At 49.3% G+C, this 19,269-nt stretch overlaps 1 protein-coding gene across 2 annotated transcripts; it reads right to left on the minus strand.

The window, feature by feature from the left end:
• Positions 1–214: 214 nt before the first annotated feature.
• CALHM3 (calcium homeostasis modulator 3) lies at positions 215–9,087 on the minus strand. 2 transcript variants are annotated; one of them, XM_070780765.1, is made up of 4 exons: positions 8,720–9,087; positions 6,112–6,362; positions 3,596–3,851; positions 215–1,145 (listed from the first exon to the last, which is right to left on the minus strand). In XM_070780765.1, the coding sequence occupies exons 2-4, from the start codon at positions 6,342–6,344 to the stop codon at positions 654–656; spliced, it is 981 nt and encodes a 326-aa protein (XP_070636866.1). In that variant the 5' UTR covers positions 6,345–6,362; positions 8,720–9,087; the 3' UTR covers positions 215–653. The 2 variants fall into 2 exon arrangements, with proteins under 2 accessions (XP_070636866.1, XP_019844128.2); XM_019988569.2 differs by lacking the exon at positions 8,720–9,087 and having other exon boundaries at positions 6,112–8,378.
• Positions 9,088–19,269: the final 10,182 nt, after the last annotated feature.

The raw sequence follows: 19,269 nt of genomic DNA on the forward strand, positions 1-19,269 counted from the left end.
CACACACACACACATAGCCTAGAGGATTAATGTAGTAGCTCAGAGCAGACTCTAGAGCTGATGTCCTGAGATCAAATTCCAGCTCTTATATGGGTGACCTCAGCCACCTTAACCTTTAATGCCTCACTTTCCTTCTCTAAAAAAAATGGGGCTAGTCATCATCCTACTTCATCAGATTATCATTAAGATTAAATGAGTTATATATAGAAAGAAGTTAGAGCAGTGCCTGGTACATAGTAAGCATCATACAAGCAGGTGCTGTTGCCATTATTATTATTTTAGATTTAGAATATGGACATCTAGGACCCAGCACCCAGGACAGATCTATTTAGACTCTTACTCGGAGTTTGGTCCACTGACCAGAAGCATCAGGAGCTCGTCAGCAATGCAGTCTTGGCCCTGGTCCTAGATGGACTGAATCAGAATCTGCATTTGACAAGAGTCCAGGTGAACACGTGAGCACAAGGAAGTTTGTGAAGCACAGCTTTAGAGCACACAAGAGGCCACGCCCAGAAGCTCGGCCAGGCACTGGGCTGTTTTGGGGAAGGAGGCTGACAAGGGTTAAGCTGCCCTGCCATGGGGTCCCCACTGCCTGGAAAGCCCCCACATCCTTGTCAGTGTGGGCATTTTACGTGAGGATGCGGTCTGGGTCCTTACACGTCAGTGTGTGGGGACTCCCTGGTGCCCGGGACCACTGTGGGGGCGCGATGGGTGAGGCCGCACCCCCAGAGCCCAGAGGATGCTGTGAGGTCAAGTGGTGGTTTGCTGGAGTACCAGGCGCTCAGGAGGCGGTCCACTTGCTCCTGACTGGAGACTGCGCGCAGGTGGGCCTTCCCGCTTCCACCGTCCAGGCCGTCTGGGGGCTCGGGCCTCTCAGGGGCCTCCGGACCCCTACCCGCAGAGTCCCGGCGCAGCCCCCGCGCCTGCATCTCGCTCTGCATGCTGGCGAAGAAGTGTAGCACGCAGCGGTGCGCAAAGTCCCGCGCGTGCTCACAGCACGTCTCGTCGAAGAGCTTCTGCTCCAGGTCCACGTAGTTGCTCCAGTATCTGCGCTGCAGGAAGACTGTCTGGTCGAAGCAGGGCCTCAAGCAGCGGGCCAGGAAGGCCAGGAGGATCAGCAGCAGGGTGAGACTCCAGCCAATGGCCTAGAGGGTGGGGAGCGCTAATGTAAGCGTTCAGACACACAGATATTGTACAGTGTGGCAAGGGTGTCCCCTTTACTTATCCCTTCCATCCATTTTCAGATCTACCCGCCTTCCAATTCAGTCATCCATTCTACCAACTACCTCCATCCATCCTCTCTCCCATTCATTCATTCCTCCTTCCATCCACTTTCTATCCAACTATCTCTCACCCATCCCATCATCCATCCTCTTATCTGACTATATATCTATTGTCTTCCTATCAAGCCACCTTCTCAACCATGCTCCTATCTGTCCATATCCCTCTATCCAACCATCTATGCTCCCATCCATTCATGTTCCCATACTCTCATCCTTGTTTCCATTCATCTCTATCTAATCATCTATCCACTTGTTATTTATCCCCCCTGCCTTCCTCCTGAACAAACACACCTTACAATCCTTTTGTTTCCTCCCATGTATTTATTTATCTTCCCACAGTTTCCACCCTTGGAAGCATAAAGCTGCTTTCCTTTGTCCTGACATTCTTCTACAAAGGTATTGTTCATAGCTGAAGATGCTATATAAGCCGCAGTTCTAAGCCACTGCTTAGAGTGACTCTGTTTTAGGTTCCCCCTGCCTGATGAGCACTTCACACAATGCTAAACTGTTTATTTTCCTCCTGTTAATCATTCTTTTTGTTAGAGTCTCAGCTGAAAACCTAAGGTGGGTGGAGGTAACGTTTCGCCTTCTTGCACTCCCATCCATTCATCTGTGCATCCACCCATCATCCTTTCATCTTTTTATCTGGTTCTTCATCCATGCTTATATATGTGCATCCATCCCATCTATGCATCCATCCATCCTATATTTTCAGGGAGACACCGAGGACTCAGTCTTTGCTCTCACAGAGCTAACACTTTAGTGGAAGTTACAATGACATAGGTGATGACTGGCTAAGTGCCATGTTGAGGGATGTATCTTGGGTCATGGAAATTCTGAGAGGGGACACCTGACCTGAATTTGAGGCCTCAGAGAACAGTGAAGTTGAGGCTGAGACCTAAAGGCTGATGATAGTTTACAAGATGTGAACAGGAAACAGTGTTCCAGGCCAAGAGTAAAGAGAAGCTGAAGTAATTCTGAGGCTGGAGCCCCAGCCTGGCTGCTCCTGGCCCTCCCCTCTGCCCAGCCAGAGGTATTGAGACATCACCTAGGACTAGAGCAACTTTATAGACCTGGAGCAGAAAAATCATCCTCTAAACCACAAGACTTATTTGAATCCTTATCATTTGTAGATGTGATTGACAAAGCTCTCTGCCTGGCCTCTCACGAGGCCCTCCCTTCCCCCCACCTCTAAGTTTAAAATGCTTGTGTGAGTATTTTACTTGGAGGAGCATTTAATGTGACTGATCGTTTACAGCTGAGTCAGGACTCAAACCCTGGTCTGAGGATTCTGCACTCTTTCCAGGGATAGTGAACTAGTCTACAGTGTTTACATCCACAGGGACATCAAGGTGAGTAGACCGAACCTCCGTTTATTTTGCAGGAGAACCCGAGGCCCAGAGGGGAAGGGGCTCATGGCCGTGGTCACAGTCTGAAGCAGAATCAAGTGTGTCCCAAGCATGGTCTTCTCTTTGCCACTCCACGGGCCTGCATTCACCATGAGCCTGTCCTGACACCCCAGAGAGCTAGGGTGTATCTCCAGTGATGCTCTGCACGTGGTGGGACCATGTAAACACTTTTGGGGAGACACAGCCCAAGCAGGCTCTGGCAGTGGTGAGGGTGGGATCTGGAGCTTGGGCTGGGGTTTGTCCCCAGGATAATGGATTCTGTGCTCTGTGGGGAGCCAAGCGTCTGGGGAGGACCTGCATAGTAGGGGAGGGTTTGGAGGAATGGCATTTTAGATTCCTGCCCAGCCTCTTACAAACTGTGTGCCTTTGGCCTTGTGAACTAAACTCTCAGAGCCTCAGTTTCCTCATCTGCAAAGTGGGACAATCATGATGGCATCTATCTCATAGGGCAGTTTTGAGAATTAAATGAAGTAATGCATGTGAAATGCTTAACAGTGCCTGACACATAAGTGCCTCATAAGTGGTAATTACTGTTATTTCTGAGGGGTGGGCAGAATGCGTGTGTGGGGTGGGGGCAGGGTAGTGCAGTATATCTGCAGCGTTTCCTGCCATCCAACCTGGAGATGAGCCTAGCTGACTCCAGAAGGGTATGGACACCTGGTCTCCACCCTCAGGTGAGTCAGTGTTCATGGCAAAGTGCCCACGTCCTAGGCCTGACACTGTCCTGTGTATGGGTCATGTCTCTGATCACCCCCCCAGGGACCACATGCTCCGCGGTTGTGTCTCTAGCATTGGGAGGGGGCCTCAGGAAACCATGTATACCTCCTCACCCCGCACCCCTCGGAACCAGTGCAGGACATTTCCCAGGGCAGAGAGAAGAAACCCCCCAACCCCCCGAATTACCTGTGACAGGCACCGCAGGTAGCGAGACACCGCCTTCCGAGCGGGGCTGTTCCTGACCAGCTCATCCTCCTTGCAGGGCACCTTGGCCAGAAAGAGCTGCACCTGACTGGGGGTCATGTTGGTGAAGTCTAGAAACTTCTCAGGGTCCACGGAGCTGCTGAAGGCGCACACGAAGCACTTTCCATCGAGGAGGGCCAGCAGGATCCAGATGACGGGGGCGGCCAGCGCTCTCTGCAGTACAGAGGAGCACATGTACCTGGGAACAGAGGAAGGGAGCGGGAACACAGGGCAGCCAGAATTCAGCTGCAGCAGGAAGGCTACAGGGGGGATGCGAGGATGAACTTCCCAGGATGGTGCATGGTTACCCCAAAGGGAGGGTTGCAGCTCCCACTGCAGAGGCCTGAGCAGCAGAGGGTTGGGGAGAAGCAGAGCTGGGGTCCTGGGAGCCCTGGGACTGGAACACTGGGGAGCTGGTATTCTTCCTGCCTGAGCCTTTGTAGCAGACTCTGTTAGTGCTCTGCTCAGGCCAGAAGCATCTAGAGCTTTGGTGGGTAGTTTCTATTCACGTGGAGAGCCTGAAGACCTCTGACCTCAGCCCCCTGCATGGCTCTGAGGCTTCAGAGGAGTCCCTGCTCCCAGTGCGGGGTGGCCTGGAGGGTTCACCTCAATCCCAGAGGGCAGGGCCTGGTAGTTTAATGCCCCAGCATCCGGGACCCTCAGTGGGATGATTCTGAAGTGGGTTCTACCCACTCCCTTAGGCCCCTCAAAGGACTGAGCCCCAGTTGCCTCCTTATTATCACTTCTTTCCAGAGCCTGCTTTTGGGGGGACCCTAAACTAAGAGGGTCCTGTGGAATAACCTGCCCAGAGACGGCATTACACACCTCCTGCAGTGTCCAGGGAGCCTCTGATTGTCCCCAGGTGCCTCTTTTGACCTACTATGTCTAGTGGCCTGAATTGGGTGTTGGTCACAGGACAGGAGCTCAGTGGAGCTGGAACCACAAGACTCCAGAGGAAAAGCCTCCCTGCGTGGCTGAATCACAGGGAGCCGGGAGCCCCTGGCAACATTAAAGAGAGGCTGCTTGTGCACAGAATGCAGGTGTTTTTAACTTGCGCGTGTGCTCAGTCACTCAGTTGTGTCTGACTCTTTGTGACCCCAGGACTGTAGCCCACCAGGCTCCTCTGTCCATGGGATTCTCCAGGCAAGAATCCTGGAATGGGTTACCACGCCCTCCTCCAGGGGATCTTCCCCACTCAGGAATCGAACCTGGGTCTCTTATGTCTCCTGCATTGGCAGGCTGGTTGTATACAAAACATAGGATGGTGTGCGCTGGCTGTGTGTATGTGTGTGTGCGTACATGGCCTACCTGGTGGTGAATTATAAATATGTTGTAGGCAGGGGTGGCTCCAGCATTTTCTATGGGGGCAAGGTGGTTAGAAGGTGGAAACAAAGACTTGTTACGAAGTTACATAATATGCTCTTGAGAACACCCCAGTTGTCTACATCAGTAGAGGAGAGGAGAAGATCAGAAGTGAACTAAAACCCACCAAGTCCCTCCTACCACTGCCCGTGGATCTAGAGCACTTGGGTATTTTGTCTAAAACACTCAGGGCAGCGGTTCTGGGTTTGATTTGAATCTGAGCTTCTTCCTTGCTGTGGGAGCTCAGCCAAGTGACTTAACCTCTCTGTGCCTCAGGTCCCCCATCCTTAAAAATGGATCCAAGACAGGAAGAGACCCAGGGCCGAGGTAAGAATTCAGAGGCTGTGCACACACAGTACTTGGCACAGAGCTTGGCTGACTGTTGGCCAGGGAGTATTATGAATTGCTAAAGTCTGTCAGCTTTTCTTCTCTCTCTCTCTCTCTTTTTTGGCTGTGTCACAGGACTTGCAGGATCTGAGTTCCCTGAGCAGGGATTGAACACAGGCCACAGCAGTGAAAGAGTGAAAGTGTCGAGCCCTAACCACAGGACGGTCAGGGAATTCCCCATCAGCTTTTCTTGATACAGGGCACTGACCAGGGTCTGAGGACACAGTGATAGCATATGGGGTCTTTGCCCTCGGGGAGCTTGCAGGAGACAGGATGCAGCCTTCAAGCCAACCACGCCTCTCATATGTGCAATATGGTATGCACATCATGGGATGGTCCTTCATGCATGTGGGGAGTTATAATCCATGGCCAGCAGGACAGACGTGACCTGGATAATTCTTAGGAGTCCTGTGTCATTCACGCGTCTTTATCATTGGGCGTGGGAAGGTGACAGACAACGGGATCAGAAATATCTGTTTCCAGAGTGGAGACTGGCAAATCTGTCTCTGTGAACTGATGGTGCCTTGGTATCATTTTCTGGGGGAGAGCAGGGGGCACATCTGAAAGTAGGGTGCCTGTGGGGGTGCCTGGGGGAGCCCTGACCATACCCATGGGGGTCACTGGGGTTTGGGGAGCCCCTGGCAGTACTTATGCAGTTGGGGGAGCCCCTGACAATGCCCACGGGGAGCTGGAGGGGGGTGGGACCGCACCTGACGATGCCCGGGTCCTTCCTCCGGTGCCCGGCGGGCCGGCGCCACTCCTCCACCATCACCACGGACTGCCGGTTGGCCAGGAGGCCGCAGAGGAATAGGGCGATCGGGGGTGTGAACAGCAGGCCCAGTCCGTAGAGGGCATTGTAGTGCGCCAGGCAGGGGCAGTTGAAGTCAAACGAGGAGTACAGCTTGACGGTGACCATGGCCAGCAGCAGGCAGACGCCATTCATTACCGACTCGGAGCTGGACTGGAAGTGCAGGAAGAGTGTGCGGAATTTATCCATGGCCGTGGCCTGGGTGGGGGCCAGGGAGGCTTCAGCTGCCTTCCTGGTCAATGCCACACTGGGGGCAAGCCAGGGGCTGCAAGAGGTTCTTCCTTCTCTCCCAAGGGCCTGAGGGGACCAGGAGGAGACGGCGTCCGGCCAAGGGTGTGAGGCAGAGGCAGGCTCTCTCTACAGGCTCCCAACTGTCCCCTACTGCTCCGCTCCTCTCTGGGAGATGAGTCACTGCTCTGTAACCAGCCATCCCACAGTACTCTAGGCAAATGGGCCCCACCCTGTCCCCGCATCCCTCCCCAGCCGATTCCTTCCTTTCTTCAGGGTTTGGATACTGATGCTGGACAGCTGGTGGGGCTGCCCGTGGAGGACAGGCAAATTCTGGGTGTGGTTGAGGCCATGGCACTGATGGAGCCAGTTACATTTTCCGGTTCTTGGTTAAGAACATGACTTAGCTCCGCTGAGCCCAAGGAGCTTTCACATTGGTTTTTGTGCTGGGAGGAGCCAGGAGGGGCGCCTTACTCTGCCTGAAGCCATCCTGCAAGAGAAGTCTCTTGAAGAGCATTGAAACTGTTTCAGTGTTTGCCCGGGTTGGGGAAGGGGAGGCCTTCTAGATGGAGGGTACTGCCTGGTCAAGGGCACGGAGGTGAGAAGCAGCCAGGTATGGGTTGGCAGTTTGGGGTTGCTTGACTGTAGTGTCAGATGGGGGGTGTTGGGAGACGGGGTGGGGGCTCAGTGAGTGCCTGCGACTCTTTCCTCCACTTACTCTGCTGCCCTTCAGGTCTGGCCACTGGCCAGCCCAGGTCTCCCTAAAGCACAGGTCCCACTACATCACTCCTCTGCTCAAGTGTGGCCGGGCCCCCTCAGCCTCCTTATCGTGACATTCAAGGCCCTCCTGACAGTACTCACAAGTGTCTTCTCACCTCCACACATTTGCAGATGCCTCTTCCCCTGGAGAACCCATGCCCCTTCCTCCCACCTGCTCTGCAAGACGCAACTCGGATGAGGCCTTTCAGCAAGCTGCCCCTGGTGACCTCAGCTCTCGGGAGCCTCTCCTCCCATTTGGCCCTTGGAAAGGCCGCTCCTGCCTGCTGCTCCTGCCTCCCAGGTGTGGGGTGGGTCTCCCAGCTAGGATGGGACCTGCATTCACACCTGCTTGTTCCTGCAGCCTCCAGCAGCGTGCTAAGCATACTGCAAGGGCGGCAGAGGTTTGTTCTCTGTGATGTTGACACTCATTCCCCCTGCTTCCGTCTCTAGCTTTGTCCTCTCTGCCCAGGCCTTGACCTGCACCTGCCCCTCTGTCTGCTCCTAGGAAGCAGATGGAACGAAGGTGCTGCCCTGAGCTCTCTCTGTCTCTCTCCCTCTCGTTCTGCTGGTCTCTCCATCTCTGACTCTGCCTTTCTCTGTGTTGTGACTGTGCGTCCCTCGGCGTGTGTGTCTGAGTCTTTCCGAGTGTCTTTCTGTCTCTGTCCCCCTCTCTGTCCTGCAGTCTCTTCCTATCTATCTTTCCCTCCTCCTCACCTGCAGCCCACCCCACAACACCCCATCTTCCTGGCCCCCAGTTCTGACCCAGGCAGTCTGACTTATGGAGGGGAGTGGAGGCAGCCACAGGAACTGCTCCTGGTCACAGATCCATGGGCGTGGACTGAGCCTGGGCTGGGAGTGGGTGAAGCCCGGGCCCTTCCTCAATCTTCTCCCCTCTATCTCCCTCACTGGCAGCTCAGCGCTGCCCCTGAGCCAAGGAAAACCTCAGGGGCTGGGGTGCCCTTGACTCCACTGACGCCTGCTCCATCCAGCCTGGACCAGTGATGTCATCGGCACTTTGCTCACAGTCACGAGCGCCACTCCCGAGCCCTCTGGAGCATGGGAGGCAAGTATCTTTCTGAGTCCTTCTGGACCCAGGGGCGCAGCAACACTCTCCAGTCTCCACAGAGCCCATCGGCACCGTGGCAGCTGCGCTGACCGCCCTTCTTCCTGTAATTTCAAACAACTTTTAGAAAATGGAAATATCTCCATCTTTTTTTTCTGATTAAACACACCATTATGAAAAAGTTAAAAATAGAGAATATGAAAGTGTCCCCAAGACTGCCCTCCCACCCCCGCCCCGGGGCCCCGGAGTCTCCCTGTCACGTATCAGCGTGTGTTGCCCCACACTGGCGTGCCATGCCGTTGGCCTACCCGGCCTTCCTCTGGAGACTCCGGGGACCACTGAGTGAAGCTCTGGGCATGCTACTCACCCGCCCAGGAGCCCCGGGGGTGCTGGGAGAGGGGACTTCCATCTGAGGCCGGTCTCTCCCTTCTCTCAACCCTCATGATACAGGAGGACTTACTGTGTCTCCATTTCAGTTCCTCTGAAAAATGAGAGCCCGGCAGTTTGAGGGACCCCTGCTGCTGCTGCTGCTGCTGCTGCTGTCACTTCAGTCGTGTCTGACTCTGTGCGACCCCATAGATGGCAGCCCACCAGGCTCCCCCGTCCCTGGGATTCTCCAGGCAAGAACACTGGAGTGGGGTGCCATTTCTGGGACCTGCCAAATGAATGCTGTGTAGATCATTTAGCCTGTAGTTTAAGTCAGACTGTCCGCAATATGTCCTGCAAACTTGCTAAGTTATCTGTGCAGTCTCTACCTCTGATGAAGTAGTAACAGACAGAGGCCTGGGTCCCATTCTTTGTAGTTTATCCAGTGATGTGCTGTCAGGACCTGTGTGAGGGAAGGGTGGGGGCGGGGAGGGAGAGGGCTGGAGTGTGACTCTGCAGGGAGGGGAAGGAAGAAGGGAGGGGAGGGGAGGAGAGGGAGAGGAGGGAGGGAGGGAGAGGAGGGAGGGAGGGAGAGGGGAAGAGGGAAGAGGAGAGGCGGGGGAGGGGAGAGGGGAGACTTGAGGGGAGGGAGGAGGGAAGGGAGAGAGGGGAGGGGAGGGGAAGGGAGGGCGCACGTTCTGGAGAAAACTTTCTAGCCTGTCACTAGCAGAGAACCGCAGCCACCACCACCAGATTCCTGGGGCAGGGGAGGGTGCAGGGCCCCGGAGAGGCTGGGTGTCCTGACCTGGGTCACACAGCCTTGGTGGGGACAGGGCCAGGAAGGAAGCTGGGCTCCTCCTCTGTGCCTCCCAGCCCTGGTCAGCCTCGGGGCTGCTGCCAGGAGAGGGGACTGTCTGGCTAAGGCTGTGTTTCTCAACCCTGAACCACCTGAGAACAGAGGGGAGAGAGGTGGGCTGAGAGGATCTGAGCACGCCTCGCTCCCATTCTACTCTGAGGGAGAGGGGAGTGGTCAAAGGGCCGCCAGCCAGCCGCCTCTAACCTTGGGAGTCTCCAGAAAAGAATGGACAATGGGGGCTTCCCTGGTCTTCCAGTGGTTAAGATTCTGTGCTCCCAACGCAGGGGACCGGGGGTTGGATCCCTGGTCGGGGAACTAAATCCCAGGTGCCACAACTAAGACCTGTGCAGCCAGATAAATAATTTTGAAAAAGAGAAAGAACGGACAATGCATCTGGGAGAACACTGCAGAAAACTGGGACAAGGTCTCTCCCAGGCCAGCCTGTTCATAGCTCCAACCTCTAGGAGGTGAGACAGCCCTCCCAGGTCAGCCTGGGCCCTGGGCCTCACAGGAAAGGAGAACCAGCTGGTGTGACTGCACTGGCCCTTGCTGGGTATTTACTGGAAAACACTCAAGCAAAGAAAAAGGCAAAAAGGAAGCCCAGCACAGCTTAAAGGGATGTTACCTCTCAGGGTGAGCAGCTGGCTTTACATCTTAAAAAATTCTGTATTTTCTAAATTGTCTATTTTGTAATAATGATTTTTAAAATTTCCCAATAAAAACCATAAATGTTTTTTACTGGAAAAACTCAACGGGATTAAGGGACAAGGTAAAAGGGAGGAAGATCACCTTTTGTTGCCTGGAGCTTAGGCCTGCTGAACAAGGAAAGGCAGAAATAGAGGGAAGATAGAAGAAAGATTTGTTATTCCTGTGTGTGGAAAGCAAATTAACTTGTAGATGTGCTGCAGAATAATGCCTCAGATCTGATTCTTCTAAACTCCCTACCCCACCTTGGGGTGCCTCATCTTTTTTTTTTTTAAGATTTATTTGATGTGAACCATTTTTAAAGTCTTTACTGAATTTGTTACAATACTACTTCTGTCTTATGTTTTGGTTTTCCGGCCTCGAGGCACATGGGATCTCAGTTCCCAACCAGGGATTGAACCAGCACCCTGTGCATTTGGAAGGCAAAGTCTTAACCATGGAACCACCAGGGAAGTCCCCAGATCTTTTAAATCTGGAAAATTTTTTAAAGTCAGATTTTCATTTTAATGTTGACTTAAATCTATTTAGCACTTGTAAATATGTGTTAATATGTGTTAACTTGCAATTCAGAGAAGGCAATGGCACCCCACTTCAGTACTCTTACCTGGAGAATCCCATGGACAGAGGAGCCTGGTAGGTTGCAGTCCATGGGGTCGCTAAGAGTCGGACACGACTGAGCGACTTCCCTTTCACTTTTCATTTTCATGCATTGGAGAAGGAAATGGCAACCCACTCCAGTGTTCTTGCCTGGAGAATCCCAGGGACGGGGGAGCCTGGTGGGCTGCCATCTATGGGGTCGCACAGAGTCGGACATGACTGAAGCGACTTAGCAGCAGCAGCAGCAACTTGCAATTGGAAGATCTTTATAGAATAAGTCTTTGGTTTCTTTTTTTTTCCTCAATGTGGGGTCTTACAGATATGTTATTGGGGGCCCTCCAGATTTTTATTTCCTTTCAAAAGGAAAAAGGAATCTGGGTGTTATTTGAGAAACACTGGTGTGACTGTTCTTGGAATTCCTGTGATGGAGAGGGCTCTTTAGGACAGGGTGCCCCCTGCTAGGGGAGTCGGTGTGTCTGATGTGTGTGTATGTGGGGCGGTGGTATTTGTGGGGATATGTGTAGTGTGTGTATAAGTGCGTGTGTCTTCAGAAACAAGTGTGGCTGTGTTTCTTCTTTCTGGATGGAGAGCACACCCTCCTGTGAGGTCTCCTTCAGAAGGAAGACACTGGGTGCGTGGCCCACTTTCCTATCAGGACTGGGAGGCCATTGTTCCCTCGTGTCTCTCAGAGCTGTGGTGCCCTCTCCACCCTTGAGAGACCTGACCCTCTTCTACCAAATGACAGAGGTCTTCTGTGGGATCTGGATGACAGGCCTTTCTGGCTGTCTCTGGCAGAGAGAGACAGAGCAACGTGGCACTTCTGTGGGCTCTACTCTGGTGACTTTGTAGAGTCACACAGCCCTGAGGGGCTGAAAAGAGAATGGAAAAAAAGGGGGGGAGACTCTGAAAAATGGCACCGGAACCACTGGCTAACCATTTAGGAAAATGCAGGTGAATTTCTTCACCATCAGAGGCAAGGGAAGGCCGTTGTGAACAGAACACAGAATTCGGTAGTTGTGAAGGAGAAGATGGTTAAAGTGCGCCCCACAACTTCTGTGAGCAAAATGCCAATCAGCAAAGTAAAAATAACAAAAAGCTGAAAAAATGAATTTTTTCACAAGCTGCACAAAGCCCTATGTCCTTAATTTGTATATGCAGAGGAATCATATAATCAATAAAAAAAGGTGAACAAACCTATGAAAAAATGGGCAAAAGATGTGAACAGGCTATTCACAGAAAACGAAAGACAAGTGGCCCCAAATCCTGTGAAGATTCTAGTCCTTACTCATAATTAAATATGAATCTGAACATCCAGGTGTCTTTTCAAATTTACCAAGTTGTTAGAAACTAAAAGATTGGTAATACCCAATGTCAGTTCTGATGATGGGAAAATGGCAGCCTTAGGGTCACCGCTGTGCACTTGGTGAGGCCTTCTATGGGACTTGCGCTTACTTAAACATGGCCACAGGCCAACCCTATCGTGACACCGTGGCCTATTGATACCTCGTGAAAACTTTCTGCGCACATTGGATCACCAGTGAGAAGCTGTGCAGAGCCCAGCATGATCTTCATTTCCAAGCTGCCACCTATCTCTGCCTTCTAGGCAGCATCCGAGAACATGTGGCCCTTCATCGAGAATTTCATGCCAAGGGGTCTTAGCTGGATGAGGTGTCTAACCAGTGTCCCCCTGCAGTGGAAGTACAGACTCTTAACCGCCAGACCACTATGGAATTACTCCAGAATTTGTTTTTTTTAACCTGTATTTAAATGAACAGAAATGATATTTATAAAATTTGTTATTAGGTAGGGCCACCCAAGACAGATGGTTCATGGTGGAGAGTTCTGACAAAACATGGTCCACTGGAGAAGAGAATGACAAACCACTTCAGTATTCTTGCCTTGAGAATCCCATGAATTAGTATGAAAAGGCAAAAAAGATATGACACTGAAAGATGAACTCCCCAGGTCAGTAGGTGCCCAATATGCCACTGGAGAAGAGTGGAGAAATAACTCCAGAAAGAATGGAGAGATGGAGCCAAAGTGAAAACAATGCTCAGTTGTGGATGTGACTCATGATGGAAGTAAAAGTCCGATGCTGTAAAGAACAATGTTGCACAGGAACCTGGAATGTTAGGTCCACGAATCAAGGTAAATTGGAAGTGGTCAAACAGGAGATGGCAAGAGTGAACATTGATATTTTAGGAATCAATGAACTAAAATGGACTGGAATGGGCAAATTTAATTCACATGAGCATTATATCTACTACTGTGGGCAAGAATTCCTTAGAAGAAATGGAGTAGCCCTCATAGTCAACAAAAGAGTCCAAAATGCAGTACTTGGGTGCAGTCTCAAAAATGACAGAATGATCTCCGTTCATTTCCAAGGCAAGCCATTCAATATCACAGTTATCCAAATCTATGCCCCAACCACTAATGCCAAAGAAGCTGAATGGTTCTATGATGACCTACAAGACCTTCTAGAACTAACACTAAAAAAAGATGTCCTTTTCACCATAGGGGACTGGAATGCAAAAGTAGGAAGTCAAGAGATACCTGGAGTAACAGGCAAGTTTGGCCTTGGAGTACAAAATGAAGCAGGGCAAAGACTAACAGAGTTTTGCCAAGAGAACGCACTGGTCATAGCAAACACCCTCTTCCAACAACACAAGAGACAACTCAACACATGGACATCAGCAGATGGTCAACACCAAAATCAGATTGATTTTATTCTTTGCAGCCAAAGATGAAGAAGCTCTATACAGTCAGCAAAAATAAGACCAGGAGCAGACTGTGGCTCAGATCATGAACTCCTTATTGCCAAATTCAGACTTAAATTGAAGAAAGCAGGGAAAACCACTAGACCATTCAGGTATAACCTAAATCAAATCCCTTAAGATTATACAGTGGAAGTGACAAATAGATTCAAGGGATTAGATATGATAGAGTGCCTGAAGGATTGTGGATGGAGGTTTGTGACATTGTACAGGAGGCATGATCAAGACCATCCCCAAGAAAATGGAATGCAAAAAGGCAAAATGGTTGTCTGAGGAGGCCTTACAAATAACTGAGAAAAGAAGAGAAGCTAAAGGCAAAGGAGAAAATGAAAGATATACCCATCTGAATGCAGAGTTCCAAAGAATAGCAAGGAGATAAGAAAGCATTCCTAAGTGTGCAATGCAAAGAAATTGAGGAAAACAATAAAATGGGAACTTCTAGAGATCTCTTCAAGAAAATTAGAGATACCAAGGGAACAATTCATGCAAAGGTGGGCACAATAAAGGGCAGAAATTGTATGGACCTAACAGAAGCAAAATATTGAGGTGGCAAGAATATACAGAACTATACGAAAAAGATCTTAAGGACCCAGATAATCACGATGGTGTGATCACTCACCTAGAGCCAGACATCTTGGAATGTGAAGTCAAGTGGGCCTTAGAAAGCAACACTATGAACAAAGCTAGTGGAGGTGATGGAATTCCAGTTGAGCTATTTCAAACCCTAAAAGATGTTGCTGTTAAAGTGCTGCACTCAATATACCAGCAAATTTGGAAAACTCAGCAATGGCCACAGGACTGGAAAAGGTCAGTTTTCATTCCAGTCCCAAAGAAAGGCAATGCCAAAGAATGTTCAAACTACTGCACAGTTGCACTCATCTCACACGCTAGCAAAGTGATGCTCAAAATTCGCCAAGCTAGGCTTCAACAGTATGTGAACCTCGAACTTCCAGATGTTCAAGCTGGATTTAGAAAAGGCAGAGAAACCAGATCAAATTGCCAACATCCATTGGATCATAGAAAAAGCAAGAGAGTTCCAGAAAAACATCTACTTATGTTTTATTGACTGTACCAAAGCCTTTGACTGTGTGGATCACAAAAAACTGGAAAATTCCTCAAGAGATGGGAATACCAGACCACCTTGCCTGCCTCCTGAGAAATCTGCATGCAGGTTAAGAAACTACAGTTAGTTAGTTAGAATCCAGTTAGAACCGGATAAGATCTTAACTGGAACAACAGACTGGTTCCAAACTGGGAAAGGAGTACATCAAGGCTGTATATTGTCACCCTGGTTATTTAACTTATATGCAGAGTACATCATGCGAAATGCCGGGCTGGATGAAGCACAAGCTGGAATCAAGATTGCTGGGAGAAATATCAATAACCTCAGATATGTAGATGACACCACCCTTAAGGCAGAAAGTGAAGAGGAACTAAAGAGCCTCTTGATGAAAGTGAAAGAGGAGAGTGAAAAGCTGAGTGCTGAAGAATTGATGCTTTTGAACTGTCATATTGGAAAACACTTTTGAGAGTCCCCTGGACAGAAAGGAGATCAAACCAGTCAATCCTAAAGGAAATCAGTACTGAATATTCATTGGAAGGACTGATGCTAAAGCTGAAACTCCAATACTTTGGCCATCTGATGGGATGGGAAGAACCAACTCATTTGAAAATACCCTGATGCTGGGAAAGATTGAAGGTAGGAGGATAAGGGGATGACAGAGGATGAGATAGTTGGATGGCATCACTGACTAAACGGACATGAGTTTGAGCAAGCTCCGGGAGTCGGTGATGGACAGGGAAGCCTGGCGTGCTGCAGTCCATGAGGTTGCAAAGAGTTAGACACTACTGAGCAAATGAATGTCAATGAGGGCTTAGGGAAGCAGTCACTTTCATACACTTACGGCTGGAATACAAATTTGTATGAATTTTCCTAGAACAACTTGGCAATATATTTAAAGCAAAAATTTAAATATACATGCCCTTTTTATATTTTTAATATACATACCCTTTGACCTAAGAATTACATAGGTCTGTATTTGCTCTATTGATAGGTTTGCCAAGATACACAAAGATAAACAAACAATATAAAACAAAGATAAATAATAGCCAAGATAAACAAACAAGAATGTTCATTACAGCTTCATTTTAATAGCAATGCAATTGGAAAGATCCTGAATTTCATCAACAGGGGATATTTAATAATTTTTGAAATAAATTATGGTACAGCCATAAAATGGGATCTATACAGCCGTTAAAAGAATGAATCAAATCTATGTGTGTTCATATGAAAAGACCTCTAATAGATTCTGATAAGCATTTAAAAAAATATTTGGGTATACTGTACATAGTATAATCTTTCTGAATAAAAATGATATAAATACGTAAAAGTTTTGGTATTGTGCATACACTTTTTGCTGGAAGGATATATAAAATATGTAGACAGTTAATACTATTGGTTGCTAGCACAGGGGGCACTTTTTTCCCTGTTTTATACCTTTTTGTGCTGTTTGATGTTTCAAACAATGTGTACATAAAAACTTTATTTAAAAAAATCAACAGAACTATTCTGGGCAGTAAATTTATGGATTTAAAAAATTGTTTCCATATGTAAATAAATGTGCTTAGTCACTCAGTTGTGTCTGACTTTTTGTGACCCCATGGACTTATAGCCTGGCAGGGTCCTCTGCCCGTGGGGATTCTGCAGGCAAGAATACTGGAGTGGGTTGCCATGTCTTCCTCCAGGGGATCTTCCCAATCCAGGAATCAAACCCAGGTCTCCTGCATTGCAAGCAGATTCTTTACTATCTGAGCCGCCAGGGAAGCCCATGTAAATAAATATTACTTTAAAAAAAAAAAAGGATTGAAATATATGACTGACACAAAACAAAATAACCAAGTTGAAACCTTAACATTCTTCCACACTTTAATTTTTGGTTCTCACCCTATAGGTTACAGAATGTGAAAAATTTCATTCATTCACAATACATTTCTAACTCCTTTTCTCAGAAGAAGAAACAGTTGAGCCTGGTTTTATAATATTTTCACCTTTTTCTTTTAAACATGACTGACAGTCTATAAAAATGGACTTTCTGACCAAAGTGAAATGAAGTGTTCCCAGATCCTCTGAGGGGGGCTGGTTTTCTGGTGTGGAGGTCCTGCTGGTGGTGGCATCAGACATGGGGGTGCTGGGCCAAATGCAGAGACTGGGGGTACAAAAACAGGTGAGTTGCTCTCTGGGGAGGGGGGCACACATCCAGCTGGATTTTCCGAATTCTATTCTTACTCCATAAACACCAAAGACAGTACCTCTGGGCACCTGCCTTTTCCCTGTTGCAGCGCTCACAAACTCATGAGACTTCTCAGACGTGTTTGGGACAGCCCTGGGCCATGAGTGGCAAGCCCCAGGTCTGAGAGTAATTGGGCGCAATGGCCTCACACCCTCAAGCTCTGGCCACATAACAACAGCTGCCCACTGGACATATGCAGTGCCCACAGCCAGGTGCTGTGCTGTGCTGGGCACACACAGGTGCCCACGTCAGGTACCAGACACAGGCAGTGGGGCAGCTCAGTGTGAGCTGAGGTGCTCTGAGGAGGACCTCCAGTTGCCTTAAGTTTGGGGAGATTCACTCAAGTCCTGGGACAGTGTCTGCTGGAGATCCAGTCTCAGAATGAAAGATGACAAAGTGGCCTCAGGGAAGCAAATGTGCCCAGAGGGTAACCTCTGGGTGGCTAAAGAGCAGAGCTAATTTCTTCATTGACATATTTTTATTATAATGAAGTAGTTAATGGAAGCTATCAGGATGTATTTGCTCCCCAAATTCTCCTTCCGCTTTGAAAGAGGAAATCAAGCAACCTGTAAACATTTAAAAGATGTGTTGATTGGCTTGAGGTCCCCCTCCTCAAAAGCCTGACAGAGACAAAGCGGATTTTAATGGAGGTCTAGCGCCACCTCCTGGTGGCCTGAGAGAAACGGAGAGGGACGACTGGGAAGAGAAGATGGGACACGCAAGGCTGCTCACCCCACTGAGAGAAAACGTTCCACAGGCTGCTCTGGTTGGGAAGAGAGGAAGCTTTCCACAGTCTGAGGCGCCTTTGGGTGAAGGGTGAAGGAAGGTCGGAACAAGCGAGCGCCTCTGGCACCTCTCTTGGGAAAGGAGGATAGAAGTGAGAGGCTACCCAGGCAGCAGTAATGGAGAAACGTCTGTTTCCTGTTCTGCATCTGGAGATGCAGGGCGTTTGAACTGACTGAAGGCTTCTGACTTAGTGGAGGTGTGTCTCCTGGCCCTGAAAGTGTCTTCCAACTTTTACCATGAAGGAGTTTTAAATTTGTATAGAGTCTTACTTATCAGACTTTTCTTTTATGATGCTTGGATCATTGTAACATTCTTAGAAAAGATTTCTTGCCAGATAAAGTCATTCCTGGCTTCCCTGGTGGCTCAGACAGTAAAGATGCTGCCTGTAAAGTGGGAGACGTGGGTTCAATCCCTGGGTTGGGAAGATGCCCTGGAGAAGGAAATGGCAACCCACTCGAGTATTCTTGCCTGGAGAATCCCGTGGATAGAGGGGCCTGGTGGGTTATGGTCCATGGGGTCACAAACGGTCGGACACAACTGAGTGACTAACACAAGGTCATTTAAAATATCTCTGTAGGGAAAAGAAAATGCCGGGATATTACATCCACTTGGAGCTTTTCTTTGAGTTCAGTTTTGTTATTTTTAAATCTGTTTTGTGTTGATTAGTGGCCATGTGCTTCCTAACTTCTGGAGAGCTGAGCCAAAGCCCTGGGGAGTTTTAAGAGTCTCATCTGTAGGAGGGGGCTAGTTAGGGAACTCAAGGGAGGACACCTCCCTGGCGACAGGTGTCTTCCTCAAGCTGGCACCTAAAGGAATCCCACTCTGGGGCAGGGATTCGGACTCAGACTATCCTAGGACTGAACCTCAGTGCTTCACTTATCAGCTCCTAGTCAAGTATCTTAACTTTCCTAAGCTTCAGGATTTTCATCTTTAAAATGGGGACACTGTTGCTGCTGCTGCTAAATAATAATACCTACTTCACAGGGTTATTACCAGGCTCAAATGAATTAATACAGATGAAATGCTTAGACCAAGACCTTGTATATGTGACTATGTGCTCCATAAATATCTCCTGTAGGGACATCCCTGCTGGTCCAGTGGTTAAGAATCCGCCTGCCATTATAGGGCACATCCCTGGTCCAGGAAGATTCCACATGCCCTGGGGCAACTAAGCCCACAGGCCACAACTACTGAGCCCGTGCGCCTAGAGCCCATGTTCTGCAACAAGAGAAGCCATTGCAACAGATCCAGCACACTGCAACAGAGACTAGCTCCGGTTCACCACAGCTAAAGAGAGCCCACACTCAGCAACGAAGAGCCCGTGCAGCCACAAACAAACAAACAAACAAATATCATCTGTCAGTATTACCTGAGCCAGGGACCCTGGGATGAGTCTAGGGATGCTGGACTCCTTTGAAATCACTAAACAAGTTTCCCAGGTAGGGAGACGTGTGGTCCTCTTTCTGGCATCGCACGTTTTTCTTTCTGCTTCTTGCAGGAATCTCCACCTGTCCTTTTGTGTGTGTTAGTCGCTCAGCCATGTCTGACTCTTTGCGACCCCATGGACTGTAGGCCACCAGGCTCCTTGGTCCATGGAGTTTTCCAGGCAAGAATACTGGAGTTGGTAGCCATTCCC

Source organism: Bos indicus, chromosome 26 (assembly GCF_029378745.1).
Source record: "Bos indicus isolate NIAB-ARS_2022 breed Sahiwal x Tharparkar chromosome 26, NIAB-ARS_B.indTharparkar_mat_pri_1.0, whole genome shotgun sequence".
NCBI classification, from domain to species: domain Eukaryota; kingdom Metazoa; phylum Chordata; class Mammalia; order Artiodactyla; family Bovidae; genus Bos; species Bos indicus.

What these genes read in the sequence shown, in the direction of transcription:
- CALHM3 (XM_019988569.2), bottom strand. Translation starts at nt 6,398, where the DNA reads ATGGATAAATTCCGCACACTCTTCCTGCACTTCCAGTCCAGCTCCGAG. An exon ending in AAGGACCCGGGCATCGTCAG is followed by an intron (nt 3,852 to 6,111) that starts GTGCGGTCCCAC and finishes CTCTGTTCCCAG; the next exon opens with GTACATGTGCTCCTCTGTAC. An exon ending in ACCTGCGGTGCCTGTCACAG is followed by an intron (nt 1,146 to 3,595) that starts GTAATTCGGGGG and finishes CCCACCCTCTAG; the next exon opens with GCCATTGGCTGGAGTCTCAC.